Source organism: Exophiala oligosperma, assembly GCF_000835515.1.
Source record: "Exophiala oligosperma strain CBS 72588 unplaced genomic scaffold supercont1.5, whole genome shotgun sequence".
Taxonomy (NCBI): Eukaryota; Fungi; Ascomycota; class Eurotiomycetes; order Chaetothyriales; family Herpotrichiellaceae; genus Exophiala; species Exophiala oligosperma.
In genome coordinates this window covers 610,464-631,713 of record NW_015622822.1, presented here as the reverse complement: position 1 = coordinate 631,713, position 21,250 = coordinate 610,464, and the positions used below count along the sequence as shown (strand labels likewise).

Below are 21,250 nucleotides of genomic sequence, written 5' to 3'. Positions count from 1 at the left end.
ACGAACCGCCGACTGACTCACGCCCAGGGCTTCACCAATCATAGCCTACTGTGGTATTGCGCAGGTCAGCCTCGCCCGGGGCCCAGGCCTTTTCAGTACAGTCAGAGAGATGCACTCGTAGAGTCCAGTGCAACTTGGGTTGCATCTCATTAAACATAGCTTTGCCTACAGAAACCCACCGGCCACATACCAGAATTCGCCAAACGCCGTGCATATACGGAGTAATGTGTATGGCTTTGGGTCCGTATCTCTAACTAGGGCGCCCTCTATGCGGTCTGCGTACCATACCCGCGAATCTGATCAGCAAAGGCCCAGCTCTGGTTCTCTAGCTTTTCATCTTCCTTGAGCTCCACGCCATCCTTGGTCACCACTGCAATACTGTATTTGTCCATACTTCTGGCGTCCCTGTAGAACAGTACTTTCAAACTTGCCTTGACCGCTTCAATGGCCATCTCTTTCGTGACGTCCTTGACGCTTTCCTCGTCATTGGGCATAAGCTTCCGGAGAAGAGGCTGAGCTAAATGTGCGCCAAATCCAGTCGCCAACGTCGGACTTGAAAATGTGGTGCCGAGTAGATCGACGCTTGCGAGGAACGGCTTCTCATCGTCGTCCAAACCAGCAACCAACATCATATTCCACAGCGGGTTGAAGTCGCTTCTTCTCTTGTACATGACTTTGGAGAGGTATGTGTGAAGGTTCTTGGCGTTGAGAGTGTGTTCGCTCGAGGAAAGGTAGTTCTCGCGAATGTCCAGTGACTGTAGTAATCGGTCGAGGTATTGCATGTCGGAGACATCGCCACCAAAGCCGATGACGGTGTTTGGGGGGAATGTTCGTAGACGCTTGACATCTGTGAACCGTGCGAGGGATCCATATGAAGCTGCAATGGAAAGTCAGTCACGCAGACTTGGGACTACAAACACCTGAACTGCGTACCTAGATTGTCGGCAGCAATGACAACGCCATCCTTGAATTTAACACCCAACACCGATGTTCCTGTCACGGCAGGAGACTGTGTATGAGTCGTCGGCATCGAAGTTTTGAGGTAGGAAGAGTCATAGGGGCCATAGACGTCGTCTCTGGGCTTTGGGGACGTTAGCATTCATTCATCTTCGGTAGCATTGAAGCCACCTACTCGACCCCAGGCTTGAGGATAGTGGTTCATGTTGAGAACGAACGATCAGGTGGGCACAAGGAACAGAGAGTGATAAGTGACCGTATGCTGTAAGAGGAAAAGGTGTTTGAGGTTGGCAATCGTCGAAAAGGTGAAGGATGCGATCGTGATGGTACATTCGGTCCGCCGCGTCAAAGAGCGGAAGCCTTCAACCACAGCCCAGCCTTTCACGTGACTAAATTCTTCACGAGGCTGCCATAAGACAATCTCTTGACTCCGTACCACTACGACCAAATGTCACTACTCTGGATACGTGTGCAGTGTCAATCGAAAATGCTATATTCTGGTTGAATACTGTACAAATTGCTTGAAATTCCTCATCGTGCCAGCTGAGCCATTTCGCTAGGTATCCTTCCAAGATCGTCAAGGTTTTTAGGAGTTGCTGTATTTGTAGACCTTCATGAATGCAAAGATGGTGGCTTGGGCTGTCGCAATCGCTATGAGCATGCAGAGCAGAGGGACAACTACTAATAGATCCAGCATAATGTTGCGACCATGTCAAAGAGCAGTACTCGAGTCTGGGAATGGGCCGTGTATGGAAGTTTTTGGCCAGCTGCCCTCTGTTGCTATCAATACAATATCGATTCGTAGTTGCTGGTTGCCAGCAGGGTATATGTACGAATCGGATAGGAAGGCGGTATAAGCTTGAGCGGTCCTACATTAGGCGAAGATTAAGCAATACCAAAAAGAATGAGACGGGCCTGCTAGTTTTTGTATGCCAAAGTTGGTAGGAAATATTATTCACAGTTTCAAGTTCTGTGAGCTGAATCATAAGAGAAGCTGGATAGTAGAAGCCATTTCAACCCAGTAGGAGGACTGCGAAATTGCATTGAAAACATGTCGAAACCGCTGCTTCGTCATTGAAGTCGAGAGTCTCCATGCAACCAGCGCCAGACGATCGTAATTACCTTGATAGAGATTGATTAGTTCTTGGTATGTACACTGTCCTGTAGTTCCCGTTATAGACACACCACAGTCGTAGACCACACGTCCAGAATCCAGGTTATGGCTCGGGACCTGATGGCGACCTGGGCTCGTTCTCTGTGTCGTCCAAGAACTCTTCCAGAGCCTCCACGACAATTTGATGGTCCTCGTGCTGCTTGAGGCCACTCACGACGAGGACCGCAACGATGCCCTCGACCCCCCTGACCCTGATGGGCAGACCTCCTCCGTGAATGGCATATTCCCCGGCCGACTCGCCGAGCATGTACTTCTTCCTGAAAGCCTCCTCGTCCCCGTGCATCTTGTTGTGCATGAACCACGTACTCACGCCCCACCGCAGTACCGTTTTTCTCTTCCTGGATACCCAGATGTCATTGTCAGGTTGTACCCCGGGCCGGCTGACGGCGTGGAAGAGGAGGTTGTTGCTGTTCGCAAGCGAGATGTTCACGACTGCGGAGAGATGGGTCAGGGCTCTCAGGCGGTTGCGGATCGAGAGACCAATTTCCAACGCATCGTCGGCCGTGAAATGTGGTAGGATGAGGGCTTCCTCTTGTTTGGCTATTGAGTCTAGCTGCAAAGAGAAAGAGTGAGTCCCGATCCTCACTAAGGGTTGACAGTATTTGCATACATCTCGAGGCGCTTCTCGAAGTGGTCTAGCAGACATCGTTTTGAAGTGAAGCCTCTGTTTGGGAGGCCTTGGAAGTATTCCGGATCAAAAAAACGTCGTCTTACGTGAACACGTCGATCTTGGGGATTTCGAGGTCGCGCCCGGATTACATTTGCACTTTGTAACAAAAGTACGGACACGGAGTAAACAGATTCTCCTCAGCGAAGTCACAAATGCTTGGCCATGAGCGGCAACCTTTTCTCATGCCACATCTACCTGACTAGAACTGTTTGATCAATACATAAAGATCACTCTTCTTCATACCTTGTAACGAGTCAACTCATATTCGCATTGCTTTCAACCCCCCATGATCATAGGGACAGTACAGGCGGCCGCGATGCAAGCAGAGAAATGGGGTATATACAAGCCTTTCCGGCGATAACAGAGCCCGAATTCCGTGCTGCGTGCAAGGCTCTGGAGAACCGATGCTTTGACAAACTGAATGACACAGATTGGTTGAGTGTACATTGCACAGACGAAGAATTAAGAGTCAAGCAGAGAAGATTCATTGAAGGTACGAGGGCAAGTGGAGAGAACGAGCAGGAGTTGCATAAGATCGTGGAAGCTGAAACAACCGATCGGGATACTGTATGGACTTTTCTCTTGAATCTAAACATTCGCTGAGAGTCCCAGGTCGTTGACAGTAAGGACGATACAAGTCGCTTAGATGTCAACTTCTCCATCACCCTATCGCCAATATACAGCGTCCCTGTTCTCTGGTTCTCATGCCTTCCTATTCCTGGCAAGGCTGACTTTGGCCTTGACCAAATATACGACTTGCTAGTACCAAAGACTTCGCAAGAGCCACTCCGTACTGTCGGAGTGATGGGAGGAATCAGCATGGCAGTAAGTGGGAGCTGTTCGCCACAAGAATCATGGATGCGAACGCTAATGGTGCAGCATCACCCAATCTCTGACCAACCCGCATATTTCATACATCCTTGCAACACCCCAGAAGCGCTTTCCGTTCTCAAGCCTGAAAGAGACTTGTCCCCGGAGGAGTATCTTTTGCTCTGGCTTGGTCTGATTGGTACGTCGGTGGGATTATATGTGCCGAGTGCGCTGTTTGCAGAGTAAAGTCATCCACACTCGAAATCAGCACATCGAGCCAGACCATCAAACGGCTCTTGAAAAGCTTCATTCCAAGTTGGATGTAATGTTGGCGTGCGAGTTGAGGGCCGGTCAAGATCGAATCCGTGCCGAGACCTCGAATCGCTTTCCGAGACTTCAAACTGTAGATTCACCCTGCCTAAAGCAGACATACCTCTCCAAAGAATGAGTCAAAGGCTTCAATCGTCATCTTCTTCCATCGGAGCATCATCCTCGTCCTCTTCCATTGATACTTCATCGTCCTCGTCTTCCTCTTCTTCTCTTGTTCGTTTGGTGCCATGAGGTTCACCGTTGACTTCGGACTGCGTTTGGCCGTTCTCTGTTGGCCTATCCGAAAGTCCAGAAGGCGGAGCGTTGAAAATTGATTTTTGTAGAGCTGTAGTCTCGCTTGCACCACTGCCTGTGCTTGGAGGTTCGAAAGTGCCTCGAAGTTTGGGTATTATGGAGGACAGTCCTTTGCCGTAGACAATGACCTGGGGCAAAGATTAACGGCGATTTTCGTCTGCAGGCTTCATTCTGAACATACCATTTCTTTCCCGAAAAAGTCAAACCCCTGCAGCGCTCGCATGGCCTGCGTACTCGTTTGGATATCTCTGTAGACAACATGTGCTTGTCCGCGCATACTCTGGCCTTTCGAGCCGACTCTGCTGGTAACGATATCGAGGACTGGTCCGTAGGTGGTGAATAACATGTAGAGGGCGCGTTTAAGTTCATTTTTGTTGATCTTCTCCGGAAGATTTCGCAGGTACAAACTAATGAGGTCAGCTACTCATATCCCAGACCAGATTTCAAAGTCATACGTTTGATTGGGAGTGCCCGCATTCGCGGACTGTTTTGAGCCAGGCGCATTTTGCGCCTTCGTAGCCATGTCGAAAGACACCCACGATTCAGAGAACGAGCGGTGTAGATATAATGCACCCTTTGACCCCAGGAACTCCAACTCAAGTCAGTCCTTGTCCGAATTCCATAGTCATTCCACTGCTGCGTGTGTTCAATGCTGGACAATTGCATTCTCCCGCAGTCGCGAATAGTTCCAGTAGAAAAATCTCCTTGGCGATTGTAGACACGTGACTTCTACAGCAATGCGCCTACGAGGCTGATCATAGCATGTACACCATACACGTGGAAGGAAACTCTGGAATATAATCTGTCGTAAATCGTAAGGAGCCTTGTTTTGGTTTCTCGGCTCGATGGTATCGATAATTTACATACTGAACTATAGGAACAGCCACATCCCGACTTTCTTTACCCTGCCTACCCACGTCCCTTCCTCTCCTTCGTTGAGTGCTTGAGCCCATCTTTTCTTCGTCGAGACCGTCTGGCCTGCCTCTGAGAGTTCCTCATGCTCTGCCCGGTACTCGGGATTCAAGTCGTATCGATCGGTAACGAAGTCCATCTCGTGTAACCGAACGAACCGTGTCCGCTTAAACAGCTTCCAGAAGACAATCATGACCAACATGATTGGAATTTCGATATAAAAGGAGACAAAATCCACCCCACTGAATGTGGGACTGAAACACGACCAACCTTGCACTAGGACCAACACAGAGTTGAGCCCAACTGCTAGGATTGGCCCGACTGGGTACGTCCAATTCTTGAAAGGTAGCAGGTGTTCGAGGCCTTGTGCTTTCAGGCCAGCCCGGAAACGCAAGGAGGCTAGACCGATGCAGATCCAAGACAACTGATTCGACACGCCAACGATGTTCTGTAACCACGTCCACAATTGACCAGCGCCGATATAGCTTGCCCCGAAGCAGAGCCCGCTGATGGTAGAGGTGCACAAGACTGCGATCCAGGGGATCTGGAATCGGTTCAGGTTTCCCAGAACCTTGGGAGCATATCCATCGACAGCAAGTGTGTACATGAGGCGCGAGCCCGCAAACAAGGCGTGGTTGGCGGCCGAGATGACGCTTGTCAAGATAACTGCATTGATGAAGCTGCCGGCAACATGACTTCCAACTTCGGTGAACACGATCGTAAAGGGACTGGTGGCCGTCGATTTCTCGCTCAAGTTGGGGTAGTTGTATGGTACGTTCAGACCGATCAGGAGGATGGAGAGTATGTAGAATAGTAGGATACGCCAGAAGACATTCCGCACAACTTTTGGCAAGTTCTTGGCCGGGTTTTTAGTTTCGCCCGCGGTGACAGCAATCGACTCCGTTCCCCCGTAGGCGAATGAGGCGGTGACGAATACAGATGCGAAGCCGCCGATGCCATCGACGAAAGGCGCATCTCCAATGTGCCAGTATTTGCCGCCAATGTACTTGTGGTCTCGATTGCCTCCACAATTGACCACTATTCCAATGATGATGAACACGACGATCGTCACGACTTTAAGCAAGCTAAGCCAGTATTCGACCTAAAACATTTCGTCAGATAAACCGTTGTTGGAGCCTTCACATTCAGCACAGAGAGTCATACCTCGCCATATACTCGGACCGACATCAGATTGAGGCAGATGACGACGATCAGGAAGATCAAACTAATAGCCCAGCCTGGGAAGTTATCCGTCCAGAATTGCAGCAAGAGCTGGAGAGCAATTATATCCGACGCAGTAGAAACAGCATCATTGAACCAGTAATTCCATGTCAACGCAAATCCCAACGAGTCGTCAACAAAACGGCCGGCGTACGTGCAGAAGGATCCGGCGACAGGAACAAACGCGGCCATTTCTCCCAAACTCAACATCGTCACAAAGACAATTGCACCGACAATGGCGTATGCGATCAACGTCGAGGCTGGGCCGCCAGTGGCCAGAGATTTGCCAGTACCCAGAAAAAGACCGGTGCCAATGGTGCCTCCGATTGCGATCATCTGTACTTGACGAGCCGACAGTTTGCGAGCGAGCTTGTCGGCTCTGATATGGACTGTGTCGTCGACATTGTCGGAACCAGGACCGGGCAACACGTCGAGGCCCGACTTTGATGACTGACCCTTTTGTTCCTCGATATCGAAGGACGACATAGTGACCGGCTGGTCTAGAGGTTGATGCAAGCTTGTCACGCATGTGGCTTTCCGCCATATGGGGTACGGGAAATCATAGTTATATGGTCCTTACCTTGGTTTTCCATCATGTATCACGACGATCACGCCTTCTATGGGATAAGTGGCAGCATGTAGTATTCGTTGAGTAACATGGACGATGGAACTTGGGGATTACTGTCATGTCAATCGCGAAACCGTTCAATGAGAAAAAGCGCCGATGGCGTGCGAGCGGACGATGCTACCAAAAGGAAAAACTTCGACTCATTGGCCGGTTAAACGTATGCGCCGCCCTCAGACGCCAAATCACGTGCGCTCAGCCTCGCAGCCTCGTCTGGACTGCTTACATAACTCAAACCTCTTGGCGTTGGAGAAGCCCATCTGGCGACGTCGTAACATGTTCTTGTACTCCGTACGGAGCATTGGGCATTGAACGTTGAACTTGAGTTGCATTCGACTATAAAATTCAGCAACAATGAGATTGCAAGGTCTGCTGTCGCAGGCCGCCCTGCTATTCTGCGTCCTCCCTTCGGCTGCTGTAGCTGCGTCATGGACATTCACAGAAGGATCTGTCAGCGTCGCAACCAAGGGCGCAGGCGTTGGAGGAGGCCTCAAGGAGCAGTACGTTCAGCGTCCACGTCAGCGATTGAAATGGGCAGCATCTGACTTTACCGATTCTATAGGCTTGCACCTTCGAAGGCACTGTCCAAACCCGTGAAGTTGGGAGCAGCAGACACACTCAAGGTCATCCTGACCACGCAAGACGGCAAGACGACCAAACGTCCTCATCAAGCGTTCCTCCTGGTCCAAGACTCGTCCAAGAAGCTCGACATCTCATACCCTTTCAGCATCAAAGAGTCGGGAAAAGCAAAGCTCGAACTGGTAATTTCCTCCTTTACCTTCAGAACGTTGAAAAAGGTAATAAGAGGATCAATTGGCTGATCATTTGGGGATTTTTCTCTCTTTTACAGACACAGAAAGATTTACCCTCTCAATTTCTACGGTCTTCGACGCCGCTTTCAGCGACCATTGTCATTGCCTCATTCGGCTCTTCAGAAGGATACAACAGCGAGGCTTTTCCTCTGACCATCGAGCTTGACCCGAACGTTCCAGTCCCCGTCGTCGACAAAGGTGTCCGTTATGGAAAACTCCCCGAGATACATCACATTTTCCGCACCGATCCCAAGAGCCCGAGCATCGCGATCAGCAGTGTCTTCCTACTTTTTGTGATCGCCACCTTTTCGCCATTGATAGGAGCCGTAAGTCGTCTCGTCGAAAACCCCTTTGTTGATTGTTGTGTGATGACCGAGGGCCACTCCGTAACCTAATGCTGACTTTCTTTGATCGCCATCGCAGTGGGGATACCTAGGTGGTAACGTCAACCACCTCTCCAAGGCCCTTTCGGACGCTCCTCTCTCACACGCCTTGTTTGTGGGGTCCATTTTCGGTATCGAGGCCGTCTTGTTTCTCTACTACACCACGTGGAACCTGTTTCAGACTTTGCCGGTACTGTCTGCTCTGGGAGTGATCGCATTCTTGTCGGGGAGCAGAGCTCTCACAGAAGTACAAGAGCGTCGTCTTGCAGGTCTTCGTTGAGAAGCCCGTCCAAAGATCAACAGTCGAGAAAAGGACTTCTCATGAGGATTTTTGTAGGCCAAACAAACTAGATGTATACCAGGATGCTATTATCAGTCAACACATATATCCATATGAGAAAAGTTTTAGAGATGAATAAGCCCGATGCCATTTTGACCAAAGGATGTAAAACCGGGGTCTGACCTCACATCATACCCGATCATTATCTCGAGTGTTAGAAAGTATTCTCAGGTTGATCTGATCTGTTGGAAACCGAGGAAGGAATATTAGTTATGTATATGTATTGTAGTGCATTATGTACATTTATATATACAAGTACGTACAAATACAAGTATATACATCAGTGATCGGCTTGAATTCTCGCGGTCGCGAGACCAGCCATCCTTGATCGAAGCCCATGACAGGTAGGAGAGCATCGACGCGTACCCAATAATATCAAATGATCCGGTCCTTGTGAGGTATCTGGCCCCTTGGAATCAAGAACCATTCTGATTCGACATGATCTGTCTGGCGATTTTGCTCCGGGCTCTGATCTTCTCCCCGTTGAACAACAAGACCCAAGGGACGGCGGTCAAGATCGCGGCGATGCCGCCCAGCAGGCTGCTGGCGGCCGGGTAGCCCAGGCGTCTGAACATTTGGTCGGTGAACAGGGGGAAAACGGCGGCGAAGAGGTTCCGGGCGAAACCCTGGGCGGCCAGAGCACTCGAGGCGTACCGATGGTAGACGTCGGCCAGGTAATTGAAGACGGCGAGGTAGATGGCAAAGATCCCCACCTGGGCGCAACCCAAGGCCAGGACCGGGGAGATCCAGTGGACGCTCGAAAAGGTCGTCCAGCCGAACCAGAACAGCCCCACGGGCAACAGGGCGGCCTCGAGGCAGGCAAAGTACAGCCGGCCCTCGGGGGAGGAAGTGAGGAGTTTCGGCCAGTGTCTCTTGGCGATCCGTTCCTGGAAAACCGACACGACGGTGGCGAGGATGGATCCTATGGCGATCGCCGAAAACACGGCGCCCGACTGTTCGGTGTCGAAACCGTGGCGGGTGCTGAAAACGAGGGGGATCACGGAAAAGGTCATGTACAGCAGAGCCCAGGCGAAGGCGGCCCAGAGACTGAAAAAGAACACGACGGGCTCGGTGAACATGAGTTTGAAAGGGATCGTGAGCGAAAGATAAAGCATGTGCGAAAGGGACGAACGGGATTCGTCGGCGGCGACCTTGTAACGGATACGTTGCGTTGTTGTTCTTGTTGTTGTTGTTGGTGGTGTGTGTCTGTATGACTGTGGATTTGTCTCTGGCCCTGCCGCCGGTGATGATGATGATGATGATGATAAATCTTTACCCTTTTCCTGCTCTACCTCTGCCTTTTCAATCTTGACCTTGTCCATGTCAGCACCAGTACCAGTGTTGTTGTTGTTGATGGTGGTGGTGGTGGATGACGTATCCACCTTATCGAAATAGTGATTGATGGCTTTGGCTTTCCGACTGAGTAAAACCGACCCCCTCGACTCTTTAAAGAAGAAATACACCACGACCAACAGTCCCCCCACACCGATGATCTGGTGATAGTAAACCCACCGGTAACTCACCCCCTGGCCGACGATGAAGCCACTGCACAAGGGGCCCACGGCGGTGCCGGCGAGGGCGAAGCCGGAGTATACGGCCATCGGGGTGTTGCGGTCCTCGTTGGTGTAGACGTCGCTCAGGACGCCGCCGATCATGGTGGAGAAGGTGCTGGCGCCGGCGCCCACGAAGAACCTCGCGACCAGCATGCCGGCGAAGGAGGGCGTGGTGGCGCAGGCGATCAGGGCCGCGAGGAAGACGACGGCGCTGCCCAGGAACACGGGCCGGCGGCCGTTGATCTCGGAGAAGGGGGCGAGGAACATGGGGGACGCGGCGAACCCGAGCGCCCACGCCGTCACGCCCGTGTTGAAGGCCGTCTGGGACAGGTGCCACTTGGCCCGCTGGGGCACGCTGGCGATCGAGTAGCTGCCGGCCGAGTAGGCGGCGAAGAAGGTGCAGAAGCAGCAGAGGATCAAGATGGTGGTCTTGTGCGCCGGGGACCACGTCAGCGCGGATTCGTACTTGCGCAGGTCGAGGCCCGGCAACGGCGGGACCTCGGTGTCGAACGTCAGGTATTCGTACGTGATGTCGTGATCGAGGTTGTCGTCGTCGTCGTCGTCGCCGTTGTCGTCCCGGTGGTGTTGGTGTTTGTGATGATGTGGTGGAGGTTCCAATTCCGGTAATGGCTCTTCGTTGGAAACGATGCTTTCGACCTCGATTTTTTCGTGGACATGGGGTGATGATGACGAGAAGGATGACCGTGGTCGGGAGAGAGCCACGTCTCCTCGCTCTATGGTGTCGTCGTGGGACGTCATGTTCGTTTTCTTTCTTTTTTTCGGGCTTTTGAAACCAAAAATCAGGTATCTGCGTCTCGCCCCTCTTCTCTCGATCCGTTAACAATGTACAAGGCAGACACCTCTCATGACTTTTTAGTCGAGATGTCTACCAGTGTTTTGATGACTCTTTTTTTGGCCTCCTCTTGGTGTTTTCCGGGGAGAATGGCCGTCAGGACCGACGGTGTTCTGGTGTGTGGAGTATCCGTAGGGAATACACAGGTACTAATACGATGCTCAAGTTCGTCCTGGTGAAATACAAACCAACGATATTATATTGTGTCTTCTATCGTCCCTTAACGTTGTCGTCTTATTTTGTTGATGTTTGTTGTATATGTACATGTACTGGTCCTGCCGAGGTGTTACAGAAGAAGAAAGAAAGAAAGGCGTTCCAAAAAGATGTAACGAATCAATACTACGGACTCGTGGTAGTTGTACGAAGTTTTCTGTACATCACATTCGGTCGTAACGTTTTGCAGCGGAAAGAAATTTGTCGATCTTTTTCGTTTTCAATGACGCTCAACGACGCTTGGGCGGAAATCTGCCGGCGGTCACAACTCGGCTTTTGTTTTCAATTCGACCCGACTTTGACCAGTTGTATAGGGAAGAATATGAGTCTGTACTTTGTATAATGCTGAAAGATGACGAGTTATCTGTTCTATATGTACCTTGGTCGGAAAACTATCAGAAACTACAAGGTAACCACCACCACCACCTCCATCGCGACCGCACTGAAGTCCGAGTACTGTCTACGAGTACTACGTAAGGGTCCGCCAAATCATCCCTAACGGAGGTGCCCTACGTTAGAGAGGTGATGGTCACAAAATATGGTACGCGTTATAGTACTGGTAGCTAGAGATACCTAATTAGTTGGGTCGTAAAACCAAAAGGGGGAGAATTAGTGAAGGGCGTGAAGGGCGTGGGCACGAGGGAGTGATCGGCTACCGGCACGGGGACTGGCACTCGAAGTCCGGAGTACAAACAGAGGTGACAACATCTATCTGTTATTCGAGGTGATGGTCAAATTCTAGGGAGTATCAATTCTCAGATTGTGTTGCATGGAAATGTATTCTAAACGAAGGTCTCGTCACATCTGGTTATATATACCTACATCCCTCATTTAGCTCCGATGCCAACTCCATGTCCAAAAGTTCATGATATTCCCACCATCAACACGAATCACAGTTTTATGCTCCATGCTGGACAGATGTTTCCCAAATTGCCGTTCGAATGCACCCGCTCAAATCCACAAGCCCTCCTTTCATTTTGTCGTGTACCTTCGGCCGTGATGCTGTGTAACTCCAACTACTGTTAACTGTTTTTTTTGGCGTCCTCATATCACCAAGGGTCATAAATCCAAGGACTTGATCCCAAAAAGGAAGTGTATTATAGTGAGGGAGCAACGGCCATCACTGCAGCGACTGCCGCGGTCCAGCGATTGAACAACTTGGACGACACCCCCTTGCTCGAAATATCCAACTTGGCAAGTATGGGTGTCGGCTCATAAGGTCGCGGGTCAGAAGAGTCAATCGTACCGTTCCAGCAAAAGTGGTTGAAGCATTGCTGGCAAACGTCCGGAACGTCGGTACCTGTGCGGTGTAGACTTCGACTCAAAATAGCACAGCCGACGCATGTAGGCCACGTCTCATCCACCGTCCCGTTGCCCATGGTGGCCACATCTTGACCATTGAGGATGATGGCGTCTCGGTACGTGTTGTTGGTGGTGAAGGTAAATGTAGATTCGTTGCTAAATGTGATGTATGGCGAATTGGGAATGTAGACGATCAATGGTGGAATATTAGATCCTTCCGTAAAATTGGACACATTGCAGCCAAAGAAGGTCGGGTGCGTGTTGAGACCGAGATTGACAATGGTGTTCTGGTCGGGAACACTGGGAAAGACGGTGTTGTTCGCAATATCTGACAGAGATCGTTCGTAGGTGGCGACCAAGGCTGTGGCATTGGGCCAACTGTTGCTGGTGTCGGCGGATGAGTCGACGGCGAAGATAACATCAACATGTCGGTTAGGCTGGATCAATGGATGTAGTGGGACATTCTGCAGATCTTCACCTCCATCGACAAGAGTCAGGCGAGTCGAGTTTGCCGAAGGGTTGGTTTCGGGGTTGTAGTGGAAGAACGGGTTGGGCGTGTAGTCTGCGATGTCGTTGTTGTCCTGGCCAATGTCCCCTAGGACGTCGGCGAGTAAACCCTTCAGGCTTGCGGGGATGTCAGTCTGGTTCAAATTGAGAATAAACTGGTTGAACAAGGACGATGAAGTCCCCATGATATAACCACCATTGTCGAATCCAATCACACATTGATCATTGTCTGGAACACGGCCGGCTGTGAAGTTGGTACCCAGATACTGGGTGGGAACGAAGCCGTAGGAGGTCGGATCCCATGAGCCCATCTCGAATGGATTAAACTCGTAGATGGTCGCATTTCCAGATATCAACTTTTCCCCGGGAGCTCGAGCATCGGAAACCAGGATAGGGAATGGGGAATCCGCATCTATGAATGGCTGCGAAATGGCGATCGAGGAGAAGGTGTAGCTCGGTCCACCGTCGGTGGCATTGATGAGCTGGAAGGACAAAGCTCGTCCCCAAACATCGGTGAGAGAAAGGTCGAATCCCGCATCCTTTTTGCCGTCGACGTCGCTGGCCAGATGACCATAGTATTCGGCCGTGTCAAAAAGCTGAATGCCCCCAGTGTCGGGTCCTTTGAAGACGGAGTTCCCAAACTCCCACACCGAGCCACTGGTGTCTGTCTGCAAATCACCGACCGTTGAGTAATTGTTCATGAACAAGGACCCAACAAGCCAACCTCCGCCACTTAGCCCCGCGAGATATGTAGCGGACTGTAGCAGACCACCGAGTTTCCCGTCCCCCGTGTTATTTGGCGTCCGAGAGTCAAACGCTTTCAGTGCGCCTGCGCCATTCATCAACGCTCGCCAGCCACCTCCGGACACGGCGATACCAATATTCGGAAGGGCAGAAGCATTCTTAGCATGGTTGTCGATATATTGGCCCGCATCAAAATTTGTGATATTCAATCGGCTCAACAAGGCCCGCATGGGTGTCACGGTATTGTTTCTTCTCTTTTCCAGCCACGCCGTCTCGTTCGGAGATAGTGACGAAGCGGCCCGTACTGAAGGTGCATCTCGAGGGCAATCTACTCGAGACGGGGTGTATCCCTTGGGAGAGTTGGGCAGCGCTCGACGAGCATTCTGGAATGTTTCGATGGCGGCCTCTTCGACATCTAGTACATACCCTGCGAGCCCAAAGTGTCAGTAGGCGGCACTCTTCGAGAAGCAAAGGGATCCTCGGATGTCACTTACCATTCGTGGTAGCAAATATACCACTCAGGACTGCTGTTAGAAGGGTGATTTTCATAGTGGCCAAGGTTCCTATCGAAGCTACCGCACGATAGTCTACGTGGGCTGGGATGAGAAGAGTAGGAAAAGTAACAGTGAAAAGAAAACACCACTTATGAATAAACACCTGAATGCGAGTACTGGTATATTACCGTTGAGCAGTGAGGCTGTACACTGAGCATTAAAAGATGGATATATCCAAGTGCTGTGAGGGCCTGTCGAATCATGATGCGGAAGTGCCTGGAAGTGAAGGCTCAGTCAGGACTCCATCGAATTGTGTATCTCGTGCTTGTGATTGACATGGCAAAAATAGTTTCCGAGTACGAGGAAAAGATTCAGCTCCAAGGACGATGATGTCAATTCTCTCGCGTTGAAGCCGACGGGGTGGAGAAAATTGCTGTTTAATCCTCGTATTTTGTTCATATTCGTCCATCCGGGCGATCCGTTGAGAAGCCAACGAGGTGGCACTGACACTTGAAGAACCTGTAGCAATAGAGAATGGTTAACGGAGATTACGAGTTAGAGGGACCCTTTGGCCACCTGCTGTACATACTCTTGCAGTACACAGCCTGGTGGTGTGTCTACGTACTCCGTCCAGACCCTCCAGAAATGCACAAGGCTCTGCATAATTTCCTGGATTCCTCTGTCATCTTACAGAGTACAGTTTTTACTTTATTAACCTAGGCACCTGCAATACCTATGCATGGTAAACAACCGTCTTGGGTTGCATCCGTCCAACAATCTTCTCAGCACTCAAAGAATCCCGCATCAGCCGCATTTACTCTTCCGGGCAAAAATTCAATGCAGTGTCACAGGGCTTAGCAACTGATGACGCGGACCTCGTTCGTATAAGGTAAAACGAAGCGCTGACTATAACAGGAAGGATTCATTTCATAATTTATTCACTACCTGGGTGACTAAACAACGTCTCGGCAGGCATGATTGATCAATCCCATTCATATCACGAGATACTGTCATTACCGCTCAATCGCGATAGCTAACAATCTTCCCAAAGGTATCGGCCATGCCCCAGATTCCGCTCCGCAGGCAGGTCAACTGCACGATCTGAGAATGATCCACGAACAAATTGACATCGATGCCAAACTCGCGAACATACCAATTGAAGACGGGAGGGTCGGCGGCCTCGAACATGACCTTTTCCTGTGGCAGATCTCGAAGGATGGCTTGGATGACGTCCGTCCGCCAGCTCTTGACGTTCTCGGTGATGCCCTCGCTCTCGATCATCATGCGTTCGACGCCCGCTTCGATGAACTTCTTGCCCAGGTTGATCACTTTGCCGGGGTCTGAGGTGCCGGTGGCTTCCAGATCCTCCGCCGCCGTGTCACCGCCGGCTCCGAACTGAATGCCCAGCTCCGGCTTCGCCTTGAGGCCCATGCCGTGGACTTTGTCCACGAGCCGCAACCAGTCGTCCGGTGGGAACGACAGGAACCCCGAAGACAGTTCGATCACGTCGAAGCCGACGTCCTTGGACTTTTTCAGGTACCTGTCGACGGCCGTCTGGGCGTCGGGCTGGGTCAAGATGTGTTCCATCCACCCACCCGTGCTCACATAGACTTCGTGTTGATGTGCGAGGTCGACCAGTTCACGCACGGCGTGCTCGGGCATCATGGAGAAACTTCCGCCGGCGAACTTGAGGCCGTCAATGTGGTACCCCATCGTCTCGAGCACGTCTTGCAAGTGACGCTTGCCGTAGGCAGAGTAGTACGGGCCCCGAATCTCGGTCACGCCTCTCGTCCGTGGCTTCGGTGTGCGAGGATTGTGACGGATGAACCCAAAGCCATTCTCTTTGTCCTGAAGAAGGGTTTGTGCTTGGTTTTGTATCGGACCCGACGACAGAAGACGGTGGCTCCGTGCGAGTTGGATGCGGGAGGTCGGTCGAGCGGCTGTAGAGATGAGATTGCTGACCGCCTTTGAAGCCATTTGTTTGGTCTTGAGAAGTTGATGTTTTTTTTCTGTATCTTTACAAAGATTCAACTAGAGGATTAGACGGTAAGTCGTGGAGGTTGTTGCGGTATAGACAGGCGAAGAAACAACTGCGAGAATCGCGACCTCAACGAGCATTTGTTGGATCCGTCTACGAGTACGATGGACATGGGTGACATCAGCCATTCTGTATTACAACGGTCTTTCCACGTTCCCAAGACCCAGACATGAGTTCATAGCTCGACGATCGACCCAATCTATTCAAGATAGTAACTACTCACCGTGAGGAGACAAGGATCAATGAGCCTCGCGGGAATTCATACCCGAGAAAGCATGACATCAAAAGCCTCGTGGGGTATAAGAAGTACACAACGAGTCATGAAGGAGGATCTTGCCAGTGAACACCTCATTGGAAGATTTTTTAAAATGGCACCTTTTATTATATAATTCGATATCTCAACACATAAAATACCTTCGACATTGGTACGAAATATCAACCCCCATTTCAAAAGAGTCCTCTGACAGCGCAACTCGTTCGGGATATTGTAGTGTAACTACTCCGTACCTCCAAATCCACTTCTCACGATTGGGGAAAGTGGAGGTTGTCCGAAATGGAAGTGGTGGCAGCTGTCGACCTCTGGTACTTTTTACACCCATAAATCAGAAAACATACGTGTGGGTGTCGTCTCCGTTTATTCGAATATATTTCGCATTTAGGGTCTCGATGGAAAAAGTTCTGCGGTAAGTTTGCGTCGGGAAATTTAGTTGAGAAGTCGACCCATGGACAACAAAACAAAAACCATGGACAGCGTAGACCACACTTTCAAGTTGGCCGACTTCCTGGCACGACTGAATTATGATCAACTGCCACGAGAGGTCATCGAGCAGGCGAAACGGTCCGTTCTGAACGCCCTCGGATGCGGCTTGGGCTCATGCCACGCCTCACCTGCGACCAAAGCGATCAAGGCACTTTTGTCGTCCAATACCACCACCCAAACAAACGAAGAATGCACGATACTAGGTCACCGTGAACGAACCAGTTTCGACACCGCGGTCATGGTCAACGGCATCTCCATAACGACCGCGGATTACGACGACACCCATCTACGCACCGTCATTCATCCTTCGGGGACACCCCTCGCCGCGCTCTTGTCGTGGGCTGAAATGCATCCCATGTCAGGCAAAGACTTTATCCTAGCATTCGTCGCCGGCTTGGAGACGCAGTGCGCCGTGGGCAACGCTTTAGGGCCCAGTCATTATAAAGATGGTTGGTGAGTACAAGCCGTCGTCGCTCCTTCGCACGGATAAAATGGTTGTGCGTAGATCCATTATAGCTGACCGAAAAACCCCCCTTCTCAAACAGGCACATCACAGGTACAACTGGACACTTTGCAGCGGCGGCTGCCATCTCAAAAGCAATGAAGCTCGATTCGGCGCAATTCGCTGCAGCCCTGGGTCATGCCTCGACCATGGCAGGGGGTCTGCGCGCAATGTTCGGTGTAGACAGCAAGACGTTACACATGGGCCGAGGAGCGCAGAACGGAATCCTCGCAGCGAGATTGGCGGCCCAAGGGTTCGGGAGCTGTACGAGACCGATCGAATCGTGGCTCAAACTGGTTTCGACGACTGTGGATGAAAGTCGAGTGTCGGCCCTTGCCGAGGAAGGGGGCAAATCATGGCAGATCCTCGAGAACACATTCAAGCCGTACCCGTGTGGTATTGTAATCCACCCGCTCATCGACGGTTGTCTAGAGGCACATCGGTACTTTTCCCAAGACGCCGTCGCAGCAGGCGGGAAAGAACCGTTCCATATGAAGCTGGCATCGATCGAGGCCGTGGTTAACCCGCAATGCGTACGGTTATGTTCAGTCAGACATCCCCAGACCCAACTCCAGACCATCTTTTCCTTGTACCACGGTTGCGCGGTAGGCCTGGTTCACGGAGCGGCCGGCCCAGCCGAGTTCTCGGACGAAGTGGCCGCTCAAGACGCGACGGTCAGAGCAGTAAGAGACAAGATCAATGTCACGACGGACGACAAGGTGAGGGACGACGAGGCGTACTTGACGTTCAAGTATAAACCGGCTCAAGGCGCGGGACTGGCAGAGAAGTCGTTCCACGTTGAACATGCGACAGGGTCTGTGGCGCGACCAATGACCATCGAACAGCTCGAGAAGAAGTTCTCTGACCAGGCAGCTCCTGTCATTGGCGCTCAAAAGACCAAGGCTGTCATCGAGTCGTGCTGGAAACTTGAGGATACAGAGGACATAGTGCACCTGGCGAGACTGCTCGTACCTTGAAATATCGAATCTTCCTCAGTGCACATTATCATTTTTTTCCTTTTCACGCAAAACTAATTCACGTTCGAGTCGACTCTCCGACCGTGTAGCCGCGCGCGATCCCCGTTCGACCTTCTTCAACGAGACCACCTTCCACAGCTTCGTCTCCGTCTTCCTCGTATTTGATTACGAAATCACTCCCCAAACCCGTCCAGCCTCGCTTCTCCTTCAGGTATTCGGCGGCAGGGGAGACAATGCCGTTGGCCGAGATGACGTCGCCTTTTGATCGCTTCGTCAGCGCCGTCGAAGGTGCACCACCATTAGCAGCAGCGGATGACGAAGCCACCGAGCGTCGGGTCGCCGTCGTCTTGTGCATAGGCCTAGATCGAGATACGTACCGACCTGTTCGAAAATCGAACTCGGGAGGCTCAGATTCTGATTCAGAACCGTCGGACGAGATCCCGACATCTCCATGCTGGTCGTCCGCTGGCTCTTCAGATTGATCCTCCGCTACTTCACGCCTCGCGGCATCCTCGAGAACGGAATCAAAGTCGGCCCTCCACTCGCCCGTCCACACGCGTTTGTCATCGGGTTGGAGAGCCAAGTCTAATTCGAACGGGGTGATGATTGGTCTGTAAAAGTCTTTACTGTCGACGAGGGAGCTCTCCCAACATCCGATCACCACCCATCCACCTATTTCAGAAAAGTTGGCAATCTTGGCAGAGTTGAGTTTGCCCACGACGAAGAGGTAGGATCTCTTTCCAGCAGCGGCGATTTGTCGTTGGATGTGTGTCAACATGTTCAAGTAGTTCTTGACGCTCAAGGTGTTGATCAAGATGCCCCAAATCGGTACCGTTGTCAGGGAAGTGATCAGGGCGTATCGACGGCGGAGGAGAAGGCGAGTAGAGTTTTCTAGAGTTGTTGATGCTGTGGTGGTGGCGTTGTTGTTGGACCCAGAGCCTTGGGTGCTATAGATCCCCACATGAGACAGGCGAGATGTCAGCGTGAGCAAAAGAGAGGTCGGCGGATCGGATATGTGGAAGAGACTCCATTCGGATAATCGTGTTTGGTCTTCCGACACGGCCGGAGGAAGTGTTCTATTGGGTATAGCAGATGACGGGTCGTGGACGATGGAAGCCGCGAAGACGTCCAAGTAGCCTGAGGCTTGTAGTTTCTGGGTCAATGGAGATACATGCGCCGAATAGGGTACGTCTGCGGTCAAAATGACCTTTGTGTTCGGATCTGGGTAGGATTGTTGAAATTTGGCCACGACGTCGTCGTAGTCCAGGGGCATGGTGGTGTAGATGTGCAGAACTGGTAGCCTTGCTGTTGGCGAAAGGCAGGCTCGGCCGTAGTGAACGACAGCGTCAGCATCGACGTGCTCGGCCGCGATCTCATCCACACAGCAAGATCCGTATGAGGTGTCGCCGAGGATAGTCAATTTCACGGGCCCGTTGTGCTCGTGGACACTCAAACTTCCCATATCAGTCTCGAGTGGCTCGGGGCGCTCCGTGGCGATGTTCCCTGTCGGTGCCGGTGCTGGTGCTTGCAATCCCCGCGAGAGGAGTTGGTAGACCCGAGCAGAGTGTGGAAGCATATGATCGGGGAATTGCAAAGCTACTCGTCGCCATTTCCTGCCGCGAATTTCTTGGATCGTTCTGTCGATTTCATATCTGACATTGACTTCCTCATCAGACAGACTTTCTGAGGCATTGTTTCGCACAGCCTCTGGGATGCCTTCGTTCAGGATGTACGTGTCCGGTGTCGAGAGCACTGGGGGAGCAGTGAGTTCTTCTGCCATGTCTGAGGAGCCTACAGGGTCAAAACCCAATATACCTGTTGATCTCGCCCTGAAGTTCCAGCAGAGTATCTCACGACGCAAAATTTTGGTCGCATGCCACTCGACGATACTTGAAGACTGGCCACCGCTTGGCGTTGAATTTTAGTCAGCGGTCTGAGATCACGTTTCATTGGCCCGCTACTCGTACCTAGAAGAAGCCTGGCTGGCCATGAGATGACGAAGATGAGCTTCAATCTCTTCGGTGTGCATCGGATTCATCTCAACTACTTGTCCTTTCAAAAAATTGGTCTTTAGCTGCTGGGAGCCCTCAGTACTTACCTTTGGAGTCTCGATTCTCGAACCTACAATCTCGGTATAAAAAGTCAAGATGACGGCAACTGCAATCATCTTTTCCATGTACCACGCAGTTCAAACCTGTGTCGGCGCCTACACTGGTTTATTTTCTGCCATGGCCATCTACAATCTCAAGCAAAGAGAAGAGCAAACTGAACGAGCAGCGCAGTATTCGACAACGGCGGCTAATCAATTGCACAAGACTAGAACGACACAAACGAGCGGAGCTGTGGCGGTACGCTGGCCCCTTTGCCCACCTCTCATTTCTGTATCCCATGTACTGACTTAACCACCAGACGATCTCCTCTGTGGTCTCGTCTATCATTCTTGCTATCGGCACAGGAGGTAGAAAGTTCCCATTGTTTCTGAGTGTCTTGAATGCAGTCGGTATTGCCCTGGCGTATCGACATATGGCGGAATTCTGGAAGAACAAGGCCAAAGTCCCCTTCATCCACGACTACAACGAAGGCATTACCGCCTCGAATAGGATGATACAAGCATTTCAGATCCTGGCCGGTACCTGGGCCCTTGCGATTGTCTTGTATCTCTGGCCAGGCTTTTCTTTTCAATAAAAGAATCATGTGTGGAATAGGATTCTACAGGTTGAGTGCGGAAACGAAACGAAGCTAGACCCAGCTTTGTCAGCCCCATGCTCGAAGTCTTCTC

General features: G+C 51.3%; 11 protein-coding genes across 12 annotated transcripts; 3 read left to right on the top strand and 8 right to left on the bottom strand.

Annotated features, from left to right (window-relative positions):
* Positions 1–5: 5 nt before the first annotated feature.
* PV06_05611 (uncharacterized protein) lies at positions 6–1,272 on the bottom strand. Its single transcript, XM_016406634.1, has 3 exons — positions 1,133–1,272; positions 934–1,081; positions 6–877 (listed from the first exon to the last, which is right to left on the bottom strand). The coding sequence occupies exons 1-3, from the start codon at positions 1,160–1,162 to the stop codon at positions 267–269; spliced, it is 789 nt and encodes a 262-aa protein (XP_016262238.1). The 5' UTR covers positions 1,163–1,272; the 3' UTR covers positions 6–266.
* A 616-nt stretch (positions 1,273–1,888) lies between these two features.
* PV06_05610 (uncharacterized protein) lies at positions 1,889–2,890 on the bottom strand. The gene is made up of 2 exons (XM_016406633.1): positions 2,742–2,890; positions 1,889–2,684 (listed from the first exon to the last, which is right to left on the bottom strand). Exons 1-2 carry the CDS (start codon positions 2,775–2,777, stop codon positions 2,175–2,177), a joined length of 546 nt encoding a protein of 181 aa, XP_016262237.1. The 5' UTR covers positions 2,778–2,890; the 3' UTR covers positions 1,889–2,174.
* A 388-nt stretch (positions 2,891–3,278) lies between these two features.
* Positions 3,279–4,880, bottom strand: PV06_05609 (uncharacterized protein). Its single transcript, XM_016406632.1, has 3 exons — positions 4,691–4,880; positions 4,417–4,642; positions 3,279–4,363 (listed from the first exon to the last, which is right to left on the bottom strand). The coding sequence occupies exons 1-3, from the start codon at positions 4,756–4,758 to the stop codon at positions 4,070–4,072; spliced, it is 588 nt and encodes a 195-aa protein (XP_016262236.1). The 5' UTR covers positions 4,759–4,880; the 3' UTR covers positions 3,279–4,069.
* Positions 4,881–5,041: 161 nt separating this feature from the next.
* PV06_05608 (uncharacterized protein) lies at positions 5,042–7,010 on the bottom strand. The gene is made up of 2 exons (XM_016406631.1): positions 6,312–7,010; positions 5,042–6,249 (listed from the first exon to the last, which is right to left on the bottom strand). Exons 1-2 carry the CDS (start codon positions 6,852–6,854, stop codon positions 5,107–5,109), a joined length of 1,686 nt encoding a protein of 561 aa, XP_016262235.1. The 5' UTR covers positions 6,855–7,010; the 3' UTR covers positions 5,042–5,106.
* A 285-nt stretch (positions 7,011–7,295) lies between these two features.
* On the top strand, positions 7,296–8,770 carry PV06_05607 (uncharacterized protein). Its single transcript, XM_016406630.1, has 4 exons — positions 7,296–7,493; positions 7,556–7,754; positions 7,844–8,131; positions 8,229–8,770. Exons 1-4 carry the CDS (start codon positions 7,348–7,350, stop codon positions 8,466–8,468), a joined length of 873 nt encoding a protein of 290 aa, XP_016262234.1. The 5' UTR covers positions 7,296–7,347; the 3' UTR covers positions 8,469–8,770.
* Positions 8,726–11,320, bottom strand: PV06_05606 (uncharacterized protein). The gene has a single exon (XM_016406629.1). The coding sequence runs from the start codon at positions 10,838–10,840 to the stop codon at positions 8,945–8,947; it is 1,896 nt and encodes a 631-aa protein (XP_016262233.1). The 5' UTR covers positions 10,841–11,320; the 3' UTR covers positions 8,726–8,944.
* A 189-nt stretch (positions 11,321–11,509) lies between these two features.
* PV06_05605 (uncharacterized protein) lies at positions 11,510–14,514 on the bottom strand. The gene is made up of 2 exons (XM_016406628.1): positions 14,195–14,514; positions 11,510–14,127 (listed from the first exon to the last, which is right to left on the bottom strand). Exons 1-2 carry the CDS (start codon positions 14,247–14,249, stop codon positions 12,245–12,247), a joined length of 1,938 nt encoding a protein of 645 aa, XP_016262232.1. The 5' UTR covers positions 14,250–14,514; the 3' UTR covers positions 11,510–12,244.
* Positions 14,515–15,024: 510 nt separating this feature from the next.
* PV06_05603 lies at positions 15,025–18,492 on the top strand. Of its 2 annotated transcripts, XM_016406626.1 has the most exons (3): positions 15,025–16,657; positions 16,724–17,445; positions 17,538–18,492. In XM_016406626.1, exons 2-3 carry the CDS (start codon positions 16,955–16,957, stop codon positions 18,469–18,471), a joined length of 1,425 nt encoding a protein of 474 aa, XP_016262230.1. In that variant the 5' UTR covers positions 15,025–16,657; positions 16,724–16,954; the 3' UTR covers positions 18,472–18,492. The 2 variants fall into 2 exon arrangements, with proteins under 2 accessions (XP_016262230.1, XP_016262229.1); XM_016406625.1 differs by having other exon boundaries at positions 15,025–17,445.
* On the bottom strand, positions 15,215–16,249 carry PV06_05604 (uncharacterized protein; the record flags this gene model as incomplete). Its single annotated transcript, XM_016406627.1, has 1 exon — positions 15,215–16,249. The coding sequence occupies exon 1, from the start codon at positions 16,169–16,171 to the stop codon at positions 15,215–15,217; it is 957 nt and encodes a 318-aa protein (XP_016262231.1). The 5' UTR covers positions 16,172–16,249.
* PV06_05602 (diphthamide biosynthesis protein 2) lies at positions 16,608–20,306 on the bottom strand. The gene has a single exon (XM_016406624.1). The coding sequence runs from the start codon at positions 20,249–20,251 to the stop codon at positions 18,530–18,532; it is 1,722 nt and encodes a 573-aa protein (XP_016262228.1). The 5' UTR covers positions 20,252–20,306; the 3' UTR covers positions 16,608–18,529.
* Positions 20,307–20,618: 312 nt separating this feature from the next.
* PV06_05601 (uncharacterized protein) lies at positions 20,619–21,156 on the top strand (the record flags this gene model as incomplete). The annotated part of the gene is made up of 2 exons (XM_016406623.1): positions 20,619–20,819; positions 20,881–21,156. The coding sequence occupies 2 exons, from the start codon at positions 20,619–20,621 to the stop codon at positions 21,154–21,156; spliced, it is 477 nt and encodes a 158-aa protein (XP_016262227.1).
* Positions 21,157–21,250: the final 94 nt, after the last annotated feature.